Source organism: Belonocnema kinseyi, chromosome 3 (genome assembly GCF_010883055.1).
Source record: "Belonocnema kinseyi isolate 2016_QV_RU_SX_M_011 chromosome 3, B_treatae_v1, whole genome shotgun sequence".
Taxonomy (NCBI): Eukaryota; Metazoa; Arthropoda; class Insecta; order Hymenoptera; family Cynipidae; genus Belonocnema; species Belonocnema kinseyi.
The window spans coordinates 152,949,065-152,966,026 of record NC_046659.1 but is presented as its reverse complement, the minus strand read 5'-3'; the positions used below and the strand labels follow the sequence as shown (position 1 = coordinate 152,966,026).

General features: G+C 24.2%; 1 protein-coding gene across 1 annotated transcript in view; it reads left to right on the top strand.

Moving 5' to 3' along the window:
• LOC117168995 (venom carboxylesterase-6-like) overlaps nucleotides 1-16,658 on the top strand; it is a 32,694-nt gene extending 16,036 nt beyond the window's left edge. Inside the window, exons 3-9 of the mRNA XM_033355027.1 lie at nucleotides 1,000-1,154; nucleotides 1,279-1,323; nucleotides 1,435-1,631; nucleotides 9,386-9,551; nucleotides 9,635-9,825; nucleotides 13,184-13,470; nucleotides 16,283-16,658. Coding sequence (XP_033210918.1) covers nucleotides 1,000-1,154; nucleotides 1,279-1,323; nucleotides 1,435-1,631; nucleotides 9,386-9,551; nucleotides 9,635-9,825; nucleotides 13,184-13,470; nucleotides 16,283-16,493 — 1,252 coding nt within the window. The 3' untranslated portion in view covers nucleotides 16,494-16,658. The remainder of the gene's footprint in view (nucleotides 1-999; nucleotides 1,155-1,278; nucleotides 1,324-1,434; nucleotides 1,632-9,385; nucleotides 9,552-9,634; nucleotides 9,826-13,183; nucleotides 13,471-16,282) is intronic.
• The last annotated feature ends 304 nt before the right edge of the window (nucleotides 16,659-16,962 follow it).

Sequence of the window (16,962 nt, the reverse complement as noted above, 5' to 3'; positions counted from 1 at the left end):
TTTTCCTAAATTTGATTTTAATTTTTCTGAAATCGTTTTACATTTTAAATTATTTGAATTTTTTTTTCATTTTAATATGATATAAAATAATTCGAATTTTTCCCAGAAATCTTATGAAAATTGATTTATTCTTTTGAAACCTTTCAACATTCTTAAAAGGCTTCTAAACCTTGTATTCGAAATCTTAGAAAATCCCAATTTTTTATAAGATTTTAAAAATATTTTCAAAATTTTTATGATTTTTGAACCTTTTTGAAGCTTCTAAATATTTATTAAAATAATTCGTATTTTTTTCTTTACCTAAAAAAAACTCCTTGATTAAAAAGCTTCCTTAAAAATGTCCCGGATAACTTTTTGACAATTTTAGAAATTGTATTGAATATTCATAAATATTCTTTTAGAAGCAATTAAAACATTTTTTAAATCATTTTAAATAAATTGAGATGGTTTTAAATCTTTTTGAATTTTCCTTTCAAATTCATTTATCAAAATAAAAACCATGACAAATTTTCCCAGGAATTTTAAGAAAAATTCTTATTCTTATGAAACTTTTGAAAACTTTCAAAAAGCTCAATTTTTTGGACATTTTCAAAAATCAATAATATTTTTAAATACTTTCACAAATAATTTAGTGTTCCTCAAATTGATGAGAATTTTGAAAAATGAAAAATATTTTCCAGATTCTTTTTCGTCATATATTAAAATTGTCCAAACTTTAAATTATTTGAAAATTATTTAACATTATTTCCTGCTTTTCTAAGGTACTAGACACCCTTATATTTATTTTTTAAATCATGGTATTTTAATTTACGCTAAGAAAAATATTAGTTTGAGCCAATCGATATTTTTCTTTGACTGAAAGGAATTTTTATTGAATTTAAAAATCTTGCTCCTGAGTGTTTGATAATAATATCTATATTTTTAAAAAATTTATCTAAGTTTATAAATGACCTAACGCTTTAATTTAGATAAAAATTAATTAAATTTTTTTGGCCAAAGACTGGGCCCGTTAGGTTTTTTGAGTACGGAAGATTTAATAATCCCTGGAAACCAAGGAATGAAAGATCAAGCACAGTCGATCAGATGGGTACATGAAAATATTGTTGAATTTGGAGGGGATCCTAATAAAGTAACTTTATTTGGCGAAAGTGCAGGTATAAAAATTTTTTATTTAAAAAAAAATTCGAATGAGTTTTGAACGTCTGAATGAAATTTTTACCAAAGAAGATAAATTTCCAATAAAATTCAATTTAAAAAAATATATATACATTTGTGCAGGAGGCGTAAGCACACATTATCACATGATAAGTCCACTTTCCAAAGGTACGTTTTCAATAAAGTCCCTAAAAACATGTAAAAAAATTATATAAAAATTTTAAATAAATTTTTAATTCATTCTTCATTAAAAACTGTATCTATGTTATTTATTTTCAGGTCTTTTCCATCGAGGAATTTCCCAAAGTGGAACAGCCCTATGTCCATGGGGATTGGCAAGGCCAGGGTTAGCTAAAAAACAGGCTGAAAAATTAGGCCAAATTTTGAAATGTCCAACGAGTGATTCGAAAGAATTGCTAAAATGTTTGAAAAACAAAAATAATATCGATATTATAGCTACTGATCGAGCTTTTCAGGTAAAAATATTTTTTAAATTTATTCTTATACTTTGATTATGTAAAGATTTTTTTGAAAAATTATTGCTGACTGCATTTTTTTCCATGAATTTATTTAGGGATCATCCAACCGAAAAAGATTCAGTTTCAAATAAGAACTTGTAACTTTTACTAAAAAATATAAAGTTTCTATCAAAAGAGATGAATTTTTAAATGAACAAGAAAAAATCATCATTTTTTTTGTAAATAAATGATTTCTTACCCAAAAAAAATTTTCAACGAAGTACATAAATTTGAGCCAAATAGTTAAATTTTTGAATTAGAGGATTTATTTTATACCAAGAAAGATGAATTTTGAAAAAGATAAAGGAATTTTTAGTCAAGTTGTTGAATTCTCCAACAAGAAGATAAATTTTCAGGCAAATAGTTAAATTTTCAGTAAAAAAATTAATTTATAATAAAATAACTAATTATTTAATAAAGAATTTTTTACTAAAAAAGGTAATTTTTTTACCGAAAATGAAATAGTTAAATTTGCATTTGAAAAAATTATTTTTCAACCAAAAAGTTCATAATTTTTTTTTATCGCAAAAAATTTTGTGTTATTGAAGTACATGAATCTAAACCGAAAAGTTTAATTTTTGAAAGAGGGGATAAATTTTCCACTATTAAGGAATAATTTTTTTTTAAATTAATGAATTTTCAAGCAAACGTTTGATTTTTTATTTGAACAAATATAAAATTTCTACCAAAAATGGAATAATTACATTTTTACCAAAAAAAAAAAATTAATTATCAATGAAAAAAAAGAACTACTAAACAACAAATTTTCAAAATGATAAATGAATTTTTAACCAAATACTTGAAATGAATTTTTAACAAACTAGTAGTTCGATTTTTACACAAAGTAGTGACATTTTCAACCAAAAAATATGAATCCTCATTAAAAAAAGGTGATAGCGGATATTTTAACAAAAGAAAAAGATTTTTCAACAAAATATATCTATTTTATACCAAATATGGAATTTTAAACTAAAAAAAAGTTTTTAACTTAAGTTTCACCCTAAACGGAAACTAATTTTGAAAGAAAATTAAAATTTTCTACCAAAGGAATGATTTTTCACCTAAAACCATGAATCTTAAAAAAATTTTTTTTTAACAAAATACTTTATTTTTTAACTTAGTATTAGAATTTTCAACCAAAAAATATTTTTAGTTAACAAAATAGTTGATTTTTCAATTAAGAAAGATAACTTTTCTAACAAAATTGGAATATTAAAATTTTAAATTGAAAATATAAGTTTTCAACATAACAAAACAAAAATGAATTTTTAAACAACGTCATAAGTTTTTGACTAAAATACTAAATTTTTAAGTAAAAGAAACAAATTAATTTTTCACGAAATATGTTCAACTTTTGAGGAAGTATTTGAAATTATAAAATTTTTTATTAAAAAATGTAAATAAAAAAAGTTAATTATCAAGCAGAACAGATTATTGCATTATTTGTATTAATTGAATAATTAAAAAAGTAGATATTTGTACAAAAAGTAATGAATTTTCAAACCATAAAGATGAATTTAAAAAAATGGGTTGTTCAAGAAAGAAAAAAGTTTTAATCAAAGTTTAAAATTTTTAAGACAAATACATGAATTGATAGTTGATATTAAAAAAAAGCTTTCAACCCAACATTTAACCAAAAAGGAAACCTATTTTGAACAGAAATTTTAATTTTCTACCAAAGGGATGAATCTTCAAATAAAATCATGAATCTTAAACCAAAAAATAAATTTTTAACAAATTACTTTAACTTTCAAATAAGAAGTAGAAATTTCAACCTAATTAGTTTGATTATTTTTAAACAAAGTAATTACATTTTTCATTGAAAAACTAAAGTCTTCTATCAAAAATGAATCCACTCGATCTTCAGTTGAAAAAATAGTTTTCAACCAAAAAAAGGAAAAGAATTTTGAACCAAAGAAATAATTTTTTACCTGAAATGATAAATCGTAAAGTAAAAAAATTAATTTTTCGCAAATATGTTCAGTTTTCGAGCACATATCGGACTTTATACAAAATGATGGAATTTTTTATTTAAAAATGTGCATTTTTAATAAATAATGTTCATTTTCAACCGAAACAGATACTTTAGTTGATTATTATTATTGATGAATCAATTAAAAAAGATGAAGTTTCTATAGAAAAAGAAAACGATTTCAAACCAAAAAGACGAATCTTAAAAAAAAATTTGTTCGTTCAAAAAAGATAAAGAAGGGCTTAATGACACTGTTGAATTTTTAAAGCGAACAAGACGAATTTTCAAGAAATAGTTGATTTTTGAACCAAAGAGATGAATTTTGAACAAATTAATTTAACATTAAATGAAGCTGTGGCATTTTTAAACAAAAAAGATAAATTTTATTTGAGATAAAAAAATCCTATTAGAGTCAAACAAAAAAGACGGATTTTGAACAGAATAGTGAATTTTTAACCAAAAATGATTTTTCAGTCAAAAACCAGAAAAAATAGAATTTTCTACAAAACATTTGAATTTCTAGCCCGAACATATGGATTATTATCAATAAATTTATTTTCAACGAAATTGTTTAATTTTATATCAAAATATTTGTATTTTTAACCCAAAAAGATGAATTTTCAAGCAAACATTTCAATTTTTAACAAAGTTGTTGAATTTTCCACAAAATAATTATATTTTTAACTAAAAAAGATAAATTCTCTGAAAAAACATAATAGTAGACTTTTTAAGAAAAAATAGTTTAATTTACTTATTATTCTTATTTTCTGTTAATTTGGTTCGCATTTTTCTAAAAAAAAAAAAACGAGTAAAAAGCATAAAAACTGTAAAGACCACGATTTTAAATTTGGTCTATGATCAAAGAAATTACATATTTTATTTTTTTACTATAATTATAAAAATATAATTATCTTAGTAAGATTTTTTACGGAGTGGGATCAGAGAAAATCTCACGGCATCTTATACCTAATTTTCGTATGACCCAATATTTATTTATTTTCGTTATTATTTATCTGCGGCTTATAGCTATGTTATTTGTTGGTCGGACTTAAGCAAAACAAAATAAATCAAACTTCGTAAATTATACAGTTTTCCAAATTGCGTAACGTAAATGTTTGTTGAGGCACATGAATTTTAATTAAGCAAAAATAAATCAAGACATGTGTGAAAAATTTAAATAAACTGACGTAATGCGGAAAAATTATAAACAGAATGTTGAATTTATGTGCGAAACGTGGATCAGATACATAATATCTCTGCTGTCATGAGTCCAATGCAAATTATAAATACTTATAAAGTGTGAATGTGTAATGAAATAAAAAATCAATTAGAGCGATAATATCACTAATTCACTCAATTTATTTCACATTTTTCAATCAATCCATTTCCGTAATTATGTATAGAATGTTATTTACCTAGTTACAGTTGAGTAGAGACTAGAACTGGTTATTTACTCTACAAGCAGTTTCCTGTTTTTTTGAATGGAATGAAAGATTTTTTTCCTAGAAAGATGACATTATTACAAAGAGCGATAAATTGTCAAATAAAAAATCGAATTTTCAAAAATAGTATCGGATTAAACTAAGGAAGATTTTTTAGCCGTTAAAGGATAAAATGTCTACCAAATAGTTTAATATTAAACTTGAAAAATTCTAAGCCAATACTGGAATAGTTTAATCTTCAGTTAAAGACTATTTTTTAACCAAAACTCTAATTTTTTCATAAAGTTCTAAACAAAAAAAGTATATAACAAATTATGTAGCTTAACTTTCAACAGAGTAGTAGAATTTTTAACTAAAAAAATGTGCATTTTAAACCAAATAATTGAAATTGTTTTCAAGTTGAAATATTCAAATCTTAAATCTGTAGATTCACTTTTAACCAAGAAAGAGTTTTTAATCAATAAAGAAAAAAATGCCTACGGAACAGTTACATTTTCAACCGATAGATGAATTTTTCACCAGGAAGATTAATTTTTTACCAAAAAAACAAGAATTATAAAAAAATACATCAAGTTTTAACAAAAAAGTTTTTCAACCAAAAAGGAAAATAATTTTCAACACAAATTGTTATTTCTACCGAAGAAATGAATTTTCAAATAAAATAACAAATCTTCAAGTGAAATAATAATTTTATATCAAAGTGGAATTTAGTGGCACTTTTATTTAAAAAAATTAATTTCATCAAAATATTAAAATTTTTAACCAAAGAGGTGAATTTATAATTACAATGATAAATCTTGAACCAAATTATTAATAGAGTAATTCAATTTACAGTTTCAAAAAATTAATTTCCAATAAAAAATGAACAAAAAAACTACATATATTTATATAATATTACCTATGCAGTCAATAAATTTCGTATTTTTTAAATGCTTCATTTCCCCCATACATACTATATTTTCTAATGATATTTACCTCGTTACAGTTGAGTAGAGCAGATACTAGAACTTGTTATTTACTTTCTCAAGAAACCTAATTCTAATTTTTATATATAAGAATCAAGACTGAATTAGTTCCGTTTTTATTTCTTATAATTAATCTAATTCAATTTACTTAATTGACAGATTACAATTTTTATCCGATTTCTTCTTCTTTCCGAATATCAACTTTTAACTAAAAATGTTAAAAATGTTAATTAAAAACAATGTTGACATTTTTGTTTATAAAAAATCTCATTTTTCAACTACAGTCTGCTCTCTGAATAATACCGCTCTGAATAGAGTCGTTCCCCTCATTCTTGCTCGAACGGGTCCACCACCACCGCGCTATCGCTTCGAGCACCGGCATTTTAATCCAGTATCTCTGAATAGTGCCAAATATATGTACGAAAATAGACAGTACAAATAGTAATTAATCAAATACTTACCAAATCACTGCCTTTACAAAACGGACTCGTTCTTGTCAAGTCAAAATCGACAAAAAACATCCAAACATATGCACTTCGTACTTGCGGGGGAAAAAGAAAACTGACGACCGGCACTATTCAGAGAGAGAGAGAGAGAGAGAGAGAGCGGACGAGAATTCGATGACGCTTTCACGTGCCGAAAGTGGAGGAAGCTGAGTTTCATGAGAAATACTCCCCTAACAGCCCACTTCCGGCACTATTCAGAAAGCCAGCTGGACTTATATTTATGCAAAACATGAAATCAGTAAAGATACTCCTTACAAAGAATATCCAGCCAGTTAAAATATTTTTAAAAATTGTCTAGTTTTATATTAAAATATTATTTAGTGAATGTACTAATTTTCGTCAATTATCAACTGGCAGATTTTGTTTTTTCTAAGGGAACTATTTTCATTTACTTGGAGAAAATATGATAATTTATATCACTTATGATAATTTTTTATTTTGTAAACAATTTTATAAACAAATTCGCAATTTAATTTCACAACATTCACAACTTAATCGAATGCTAGTGACTCTCAAAGGACTTAATTTATTAGGACGCTTTGTTAGGCGACAATCTACTTCACTAACAAAAAATTATTGTTTATCTTATAAACCATTTTATAAACAAATTCACAACTTGATTTCTTATGAACAAACGGATGTAATTTTTTTATGAAATCGACTGTCAGTTACTCAGAAATGTCCCTATTTATAAGGAGACATTATCATGCGATAATATTTCTTATTTATTTTATAAACAAATACAGATTTTTGGCAAATTTTAACCGGAAAATTTCGTTTTTTCAACAGATTTAACTTTAAATCAATAGCTATAAACATTTTTTATATTGAGTTACCAATGAACAATAATTGCTTGTTCTATAAAAAATTTTATCAAAAAATCCGCGATTTCTTTATTCCTGAAGAGTGAGCAAGTAGTTGATTATTTATATAAATTTGTTAATTAAATGTCAATAATCTTCTTTAATGAATTATCAAAAGAAAAGGATTTGGCCAAGTAATAAAAAATTTATTCGGTTGAAAAAAGCGAAGTGTGCTGGTTGACAATTGATGAAAATCTGTAATTGTCTATAAAATGTATTTAAATAAAGAATGAATATTATTTATTCCCCCCCCCCCCCTGTTTTTGTCAAATGTCCACGTTTTGAGACCGCTGTGTGTAGGCTGTATCTGTAGTCTGTAGATTTTTAGTTTGTCAGCACGATAACTTTCGAAAGAATTGACAGATTGCATTGGCCTTTGGTATATTCTGTTAGTGTTCTAAAATAAAGGTCTAGTTTGTTAGCCAGTCATTTTGGCTGCAAATTAAAAAAGTGAGCGTATTTTCAAAATTTTTGAGACCACTTTTTTTCAAAATTCAAAAATTGTCTTGATTTGCCATCAAGCAATTTACAATTTAATTTGTTACAACAAATAAATCTGGTGGTTGAAAATTGACTAAGATTGTCCACTCAATAAAAATGTTAAAAGAATTAATGGACATTTTCCGATTGAGGATAAGAACATTAATAACCAAAAATTTCTACCTTCCAACTCAATAAAAATGTTCAAAACATAAAATTTCCTTCTCCTAATTCAACAAAAATGTGAGAAAAAATGAATTTCCTCGATTCAAACTCAATAAAAATGTTAAAAATACAGCATTATCCCTCCTTCTACTCAATAAAAATGCACAATAAAAAAATCTTTTTTAATTAAGAAAAATACCCAAAATTTCCTCCCTTCTAACTCTATCGAAATCTTAAAAATATAAAATTTCCCTCTCTCAATTCAAATAAAAAAAGTAAATTCTTCTGTCTCAAACTTAATTAAATGTTTAAAACACAAAAATTCCTCTGCCTTCTACTCAATATGTACATTGTAACGTTCAAAGTTTAAATGCAGACCTGAGAAATTTTAAAAACTAAAACCTTTTTGTTTAAAACACTTCAGTTGCAAATTGTTTAATTTTCAATATTTGATTTATTATTTCTCATTTTAAATGAACAGTCAGATGGTAGTACATAACAAAAAAATAATTCTTTTTCCTTTTTAAAAAATTGCAAATTGAATGGATAAAAAATAAAATATTTTATTGAAACAATTAATTTTTTAAACATTATTTGAATATCATTTGAAATTAAATAAGGCTTTTAATTATGAATCTATTTATTTAAAATTAGTTAAAAATTTAAAATAGTTTTATAAATTTTCAATCAGATGTTCAAATTTGTTTAACTACTAAGGCTTTTGAATAGAAAAAGTTTAATTTTCAACCTTCAAATCTGTAAATTGTTTAATACTCTCTTGTTTAATATTTTAATATTTAATATTATTGTTTAATATTCTCAACTTAAAAAGTTGTTATATTAAAAATTTTCAAATTCAATCGCTTTTAATTTTCAATTGTTTGTAAGTCTACAAAACTGCATATTAAAATTCTTTTAATTGAAAATGTACGCTTAAAAATGAAGACCTAAAATTGGAATTTTGCAGAGTAAAAGTATTTAGAATTACATATTGTAAACTGAATTATTAGAAAATTGAAAAAGTCAACAACTGAACCTAAACTTTAAAAAAAGGTTAAAATCTAACTTATTTCAAATTGCATTATACCATGTGAAATGAAATTTGTGATATTTCAAGTGATTGGATAGATTTTTCTTCTAAAAATTGGTTAAATGTACAGTCGGAACATAAATTCATTGTCATTTCGCGGTTTTTTTCCAGTCTCAAAAAATTTCTAATCACCTTCCGGTTTTCCGATTCATTGGGCACCCTGATTTACTTTTTATTTTAAGGTTTGAACTTTATATTTAATTTTTTTTATTAATTTGTTATTTTTTAGGTTTACGACTATTGCCCAATGATCCCGTTTCGGCCAGTCATAGAACCTGACCATCCAGGAGCATTTTTAAAAGAAGATCCAGCAATTTCTTTAAAAAGTGGAAGAATTTCTGATTTACCATGGATGACTGGAATTACATCACACGAGGGTGCTATCAAAGTTGCTAGTGAGTTTATTTTATAATTCATTTTTTAATTTTTCAAAAGAAAAAAATAATAACTAAATTTTAATATTTTTTTTTAAACACAGCTATTTATGGGTTCCGCGATGGTCAATTAGTAAAAGATCTGAATGAAAATTGGGAGTCAATCGCACCTCTGAGTTTACTTTATGAAGACTATTGTCCTGATGATAAAATGAAAAATGTAACGAAGAAAATTCGAGAATTTTATTTGGGCGACAAACCTGTTGATGAATCCAGCAGATTTGATGTCATCGACGTAAGTTTCTTATTAATTATTATAAGCAAACAAAATTTATATATTCCCCGCATTGACGACCGCAAATAGTTGAATTTTCAACCAAAAAGATTTTCTGTCAAAGAGATGAATTTACAATCAACCCAGAAAGATCAAATTTGAACAAAAGAATTAAATTTTAAACAAATAGTTCAAGCAAAATAGATGTTTTTTCAAGAAAACAGTTGAACTTTTAACCAAAAAAGGCTAGTTTCACGGAATCGTTGATTTATCAAATAAATAATAAATGTTAAAAAAATAGTTAAATAATTCACTTACAGAGTTACATTTTCAATCGCAAATGACGAATTTTCAAGAAAACAGTTAAATTTTCGACAAAAAAAAAGACTTTAACAAGAAGGTTGAATTTTAAACAAAAACACGAATTTTAAACCAAATGAAGTAATCTCCAACTAAAAAACGTAAGTTATTAACAAAAATGGAATAGTTACATTTTCAGTTCGAAACATTATTTTAAAAAAATAGGAATTTTCAAGTAATTGAGTTGAATAAAAAAGACGAATTAAACAAAAAATTAATTTCCAAGATAAAATGTCGAATATTATAGAAAAAAGATGAATTTTCAACAAAAAGTTCATTCACAACCAAACAGTGAATAAGGAATATTTTCGAAAATATTTTAATTTTTAAATAGAAGATATAGAGATGAATTTTTGATAAAAGTAATAAATCTTTAAAAATAAAGGATTTTTTAAGAAAAGAGTTGAAAATTGAACTGAAGAGTTGCATTTTTAAGTAAAAAGATGATTTCATAACCAAGAAGATTAATTTTTTATCAGAAAAACTAATTTTCAACCAAATAGTAGATTTTCAAGTGAACATTTGTTTCTATTAACCGAGATGAATTCTCAACAAAAAATAATTAAATGGAACGAAATGGTAGCATTTTGAAGAAAAATGTCAAACTTCAAACAAAAGACGAATTTTCAACAACATAAATAAATTTTTAACTAAATAATTGAATTTTCAACTGAATAATTAAATTTTTAAGTAAAAAAGAATAATTTTTGAACCAAAAATGGAATAGTTGAATTTGCAGAAAAAAAATACTTTTCAAGAAAAAAGACAAAGTTTCAACCAGTTTATTTCAATTAAAAAAAAGCAATGAAGAATAGATCAATATCCATCTAAACAGTTGAATGTTGAATTAGAAAAGATCAGTTTTTACAAAAAATGGAACAGTTACATTTTTCGTTAAAAAAAATGAATTCTCAGAAAAAAAAAACAAAAAAACGGATTTTCAACAAAATAGATAAGTTTTAAAGGAAAGAGTTGAAAATTTAAATCAAAATTGGAATTTTAAAATAAAAAAATGATTTCATAAAAAAAATTAATTGTCGATACATGATATGAATTTTCAATAAAGATATATTAATTTTCAAGCAAACGTGGAACTTATATTTTCATTAACAAAAATTAATTCTCAACAAAAAAACGAATTTTCAACAAAAATGGTGAATCTTCAACCAAAACATTAATTTTCAACTAAAATAGATTAATTTTTAATTAAGAATATCAATTTTTAACCAAAAATGGCATAACTACAGTTTTAGTTATAAAAAAACTAATTCTCAACAACAAAAAAACAACGGATTTTAAACGAAATAGTTAATTTTTCAACAGAAGAGTTTAATATTTAACCAAATTGTCGAGTTTTCAGACAAAAACAAGGGTTTCATAACCAAGGAGATAAGTTTTTCATACAAAATATGAATTTCAAAAAAACACATAAATTTACAAGGAAACGTGGAATAGTTACATTTTTAATTAAAAAAATAAATTCTCAACCAAAAACAAAAACGAATTTTCAGCAAAATAGTTACATTTATAACCAAAAGGAATAATTTTCAACAAAATAATGGTTGAAATGGTTGAATTTTCAGCAAAAAATATGATTTTATAACCAAAAACATTAATTTTCAATCAAATGCATAAATTTTCAACAAATGAATTTCCAACTAAAAAAGATTAATTTTTAATTATTATTAACAAAAAAAACCAAGTAGTTAAATTTCTGTAACTAAAAAAGAAAGTGTAATCCAAAAATGTAACAGCTGAATTTACAGTTAAAAGAATGAATTTTCAATAAAATACATATTTTAATATTTAACCAATAAATGAACAAAAAAACTACACACACACACAATATTACCTATTCAGTCAATAAATTTCGTATTTTTTAAATGCTCCATTTCCCCAGTAGATACTATATTTTCTAATGATATTTACCTCGTTACAGTTGAGTAGAACAGATACTAGAACTTGTTATTTACTTTCTCAAGTTTCTTATTTTCTTTGACGAAATTAGTTCAATTTTAAATAAAAAGTAAAAAAATACAATATTTAGAGAAACCTAATTCTAATTTTTATATATAAGAATCAAGGGTGAATTAGTTCCGTTTCTATTTCTTATAATTAATCTAATTCAATTTACTTAATTGACAGGTTACAATTTAAATTTTCAAGAAATGAAATTTTCAACAAATGAATTGAATTCCCAACTAAAAAAGATTAATTTTTAATTATTATTATAAACCTTGAACTAAACATAGCATAGTTAAATTTTCAACCATAGATGAATTTTTAACAAAAGAGTTGAATATTCATTCAAATAGTTGAATTTTGAACAAAAACATGGCATCTTAACCAAGATGATAATTTCTCCACAAAAACAAAAAAAAAACCAAGTAGTTAAATTTTTGTAACTAAAAAAGAAAGTGTAATCCAAAAATGTAACAGCTGAATTTACAGTTAAAAGGATAAATAAAAAATGAAATGAATTTTCAATAAAATACATATTTTAATATTTAACCAAAGAGATAAATCTTCAAACAAATAACTAAATTTTCATAAAGTAGTTTAACTTTTAATCAAGTAATTGATTTTGTTACCAGAAAACACGACTTTTTAACTAAATAGTTCTATTTTCAAAAATAATTAAATTTTCAACAAGATAGTAGAATTCTTGAACAAACAAGATGAATTCCGTACCAAAAATATAATGGTAGACTTTCGAAAAGAAAAGTTTCATAAAATAGTTTAACTTTTAAACAAAAATAGTTTTGGAAAACAAGAAAAATCATAAAAGAAGGGACAGCGACGAAAATAGGGGAAATAATGTGAAGTCTGAAATATTGAAGTGATTTTAAAGCTTGTTAAAATATTATTCAACTATTATACAGATGCAGGACCATCATTGTTCAAATTTATCCTTTTTATTATGACCCCCGCCCGCCCCCAACTCTCAAATTGATAACATATCACCTAAAATTCAAATTTAAATTATAATATGAAATAAAAACAGTATATTATTTTTTAGATGTACACAGATGCATGGTTCTACATCGCAGCTGACAATGCTGTAAGAGAACATCTCGATATTTTATCAGCGCCAGTTTATTATTATTATTTCGCATATCGAGGAAGTGTATCTTTTAGTAAAATATTTGGTGACGAAGTAAACGATTATGGAGTATCGCATGCTGATGATCTTCAATATTTGTTCCCAGTTGGTGAACAATTATTTCAGGATACACCTTTGAGTGAAGAAGATAATAAAATCATCGATGTTATGACTAGTCTCTGGGTTAATTTTGCAGATTCAGGGTAAGAGGCCGTGCATGAATTATACATAAAGTTTTATTTATGTAAAGTTGAATTCTCAACCAAATAGTTGAATTTTCAATTAAAAATGTAGCTTTATAACCAAGAAGATTAATTTTTCTCCAAAAAAAGATGAATTTTCAACAAAATACATCATTTTCAACCAGCATTCAGTTGAATTTTCCATCAAGAAAATTAATCTTTTACCAAAAAGATGAATTCTTAAGAAATGATATCAATTTTTAATCAAAAGGAAAAAATTTTAACCAAATAATTACATTTTCAACCAGAAATATAATTTTATAACCAAGAAGATTAATTTTCTACAAAAAAAAATAAAATTCTTCAAATTAAATCAGTGTTCAACCTAAAAGCTGCATTTTCAACAAAATATTTTAATTTTCAACTAAATAGTTGAATTATCAATCAAATAGATGCATTTTTAATTAAAAATGTGATTTCAAAACCAAGAAGAATAATGTTTTAACAAAAAGCCATATATACGTTTAAATACATCAATTTTCAGCCAAATGGTTAAATTTTCAATGAAAAAAGATCAATTTTTAAATAAAAATATTACATTTTTAGTTCGAAAACTTAACTAATTCTTTTTAAACCAAAGACAAATTTTCCACAAAATAATTCAATTTTCAACTAACAACGTTACATTTTTAGTGAGAGATTTGATTTTCGAACTAAATAGTTAAATTATCAAGCAAATAGTTAAATTTTCTATTAAAATGTGATTTCACAACTAAAAAGAATAATTTTCTACCAAAGAGACTCATTTTTTAACCAAATAGTTGAATTTTCTGCTAGAAAAGATGAATTTTCATCTAAAAATATTACATTTTTAGTTAGAAAAATTAATTCTCAACTAAAAAAGCGAATTTTTTAAAAAATATTTAAATTTCCAATTAAATAGCTGGATTCTCAACTAAATAGTTGAATATTCAATCACAAATGCAATTTTATATCCAAGAAGATTATTTTTTTACCAAGATTACCAAGAACATTCGTTAAAATACATCAATTTTCAACCAAGTAATTGAATTTTCAAAGAGTAAATATCAATTTTCAACTAAAAATGTTACATTTTTAGTTAGAAAAATTAACTATTAAATTAATTAAATTAATTCTTTTTAACTAAAAAAAAACAAATTTTCCACAAAATAGTTCAATTTTCAACTAAAAATGTAACATTTTTGGTCATACTATTTTAATTTTGTACAAAATAATTAAATTATCCAGCAAATAGTTGAATTTTCAATTAAAAATTCGATTTCACACCTAAGAATTGTAATTTTTTATTGAAAAGACGAATGCTCATTAAAAGACATCAATTTTGAACCAAATATTTGAATTTTCTACTAGAAAAGATCAATTTTCAACTAAAAACATTACATTTTCAGTTAGAAAAATTAATTTAAAAAAAAAAGAAACAAATTTTTCACAAACTAGTTCAATTTTTAACTAAAAATGTTACATTCTCTGTCAGAAAAATTAATTCTCAATAAAAAAAACGAATTTTCATCTAAATAGTGGAATTCACATACCAATAATAGAATCTTCAAATAAAAATGTAATTTTATAATCAAGAAAAAATGTTGTGCCCAAAAAGATTAATTTTAAACAAAATACATCATTTTTCCACTAATTAGTTAAATTTTGAACTAGAAGATATCAATTTTTAAATAAAAATATCGATTTTCAACAAAAAATGGAATAGTTACATTTCCAGTTCCAAAAATAAATTCTGCACAAAAAAATTTTTAACAAAATAGTTTAATTTTCAAGTAAATAATTTAACTTTTAACCACAAATGTGATCTCAAAACTCCGGAGATTAATTTTCTTCTGAAAGTAGTTGACTTTTGAAACTAAAAAGGTTAATTAGCACAAAAAATGGAATAGATACTTTTGCAATTAAAACAAAATTGTCTCTTAAACAAAAAAATGAATTTTTAACGAAGTAGCTCAACTTTCAACCCAAGAGTTAAATTTTTAACCATAAATATGATTTCACAAGAAAGAAGATAATTTTTTACGAAAAATGGAATATTTACATATACTTTCAGTTAAACCAATTAATTCTGAACTAAAAATACGAATTTTCAACTAGAAGTATGATTTTATAACCAACAAGATTAATTTTCTCCTTAAAAAGACGCTTTTTCAACAACAACAAGAAAAATGTAACCAATAAGTTGAATTTTCAACCAAGGCTATTAATTTTTTCTAAAAAGAGGAATTTTTAACAAACTACATCAATTTTCAACCATAAAGTTTAATTTTGAAACTAAAAAGACTAATTGTTAATCTAAAATGATTTTAATTTTTTAATTTTCAACCAAATGGTTAAATTTTCGAACTATAGGGATGAATTTTCGACAATAAACATAAGTTTTCAAACAAAAATTAAAAAATTCAACCAGTAGGACTATTTTTCTATCAATAAATACGAATTTTTAACAAAATACATTCATTTTCAACTAAATGGTTAAATTTTCAAGTGAAAAATAAATTTTCAACAAAAAATGTAATTTTGAATTGCACAGTTGTTGAATTTTCAACAAAATAATTAAATTTTGAACCACATAATACAATGTAAAAAAAGACGAATTCATAATCTGAAATTTAAAAGTGGATTTTTTAACAGAAAGGAAATGAACTTAGAATTTGTATTTTCAATTCTAGAAAAAGGGGAAAAAGGGAAAAGATCCTACGATAAATAGGAATTTTATTCAAATGGTTACTTTTTCTAATTTTCGGAAAAAGAAATCAAAACTAATCCACAGTTTTGATTCTGATTTTAGGAATCCCACCCCAGAAGTTACGCAGGAAGTTCCAGTAAAGTGGAAACCAGTCAGAACTCATGCGCTTGAGTATCTCCATATAGGAAGTTCTAAGGAGATTTATATGGATCGGAATTTACTTTCCGAAAGAGTAGAATTTTGGGATACTCTACCCTATCGCAAAGAGATTTTTGTTTTAAACAAAAATCATGGGTTTAAGGATGAATTATGAATTTTGTATAATTTTCTAAAGTTCGTAAACATAGTTTAATACAAATGTACAATTGCTTTTAGCTTAATTTAAATTATAACTTTTTTGACAGAAATTACTGATATTCCGACAATTGTAAATATAATAGTCAATTTCTCTATATTTTTTTATGAATATGTGAACATGTAATTACTTTTCATAACTTCAAATATTGTTATAAAATAAAGAAAATAAGTTTACATAATGCTTTATATGATTGAAAACTTTTACCACCCCTCCCCTTCTTCGCCCATAGCACAAGGCTTGAAGTCCCAAAATTGATATCACAAATACGCGCCTCCTCTTTTCAAATAAACAATTATTCTCCAATTTTTATTTGAAAAACGAATTCCTAAAAAAAGCGTTAAATTCAACCAAAGAAGACAAATTTCTAATCGAATATAGTTGAATCCTCCAGCACCAGAACAGAATAATTTTCAACAAACAGTTT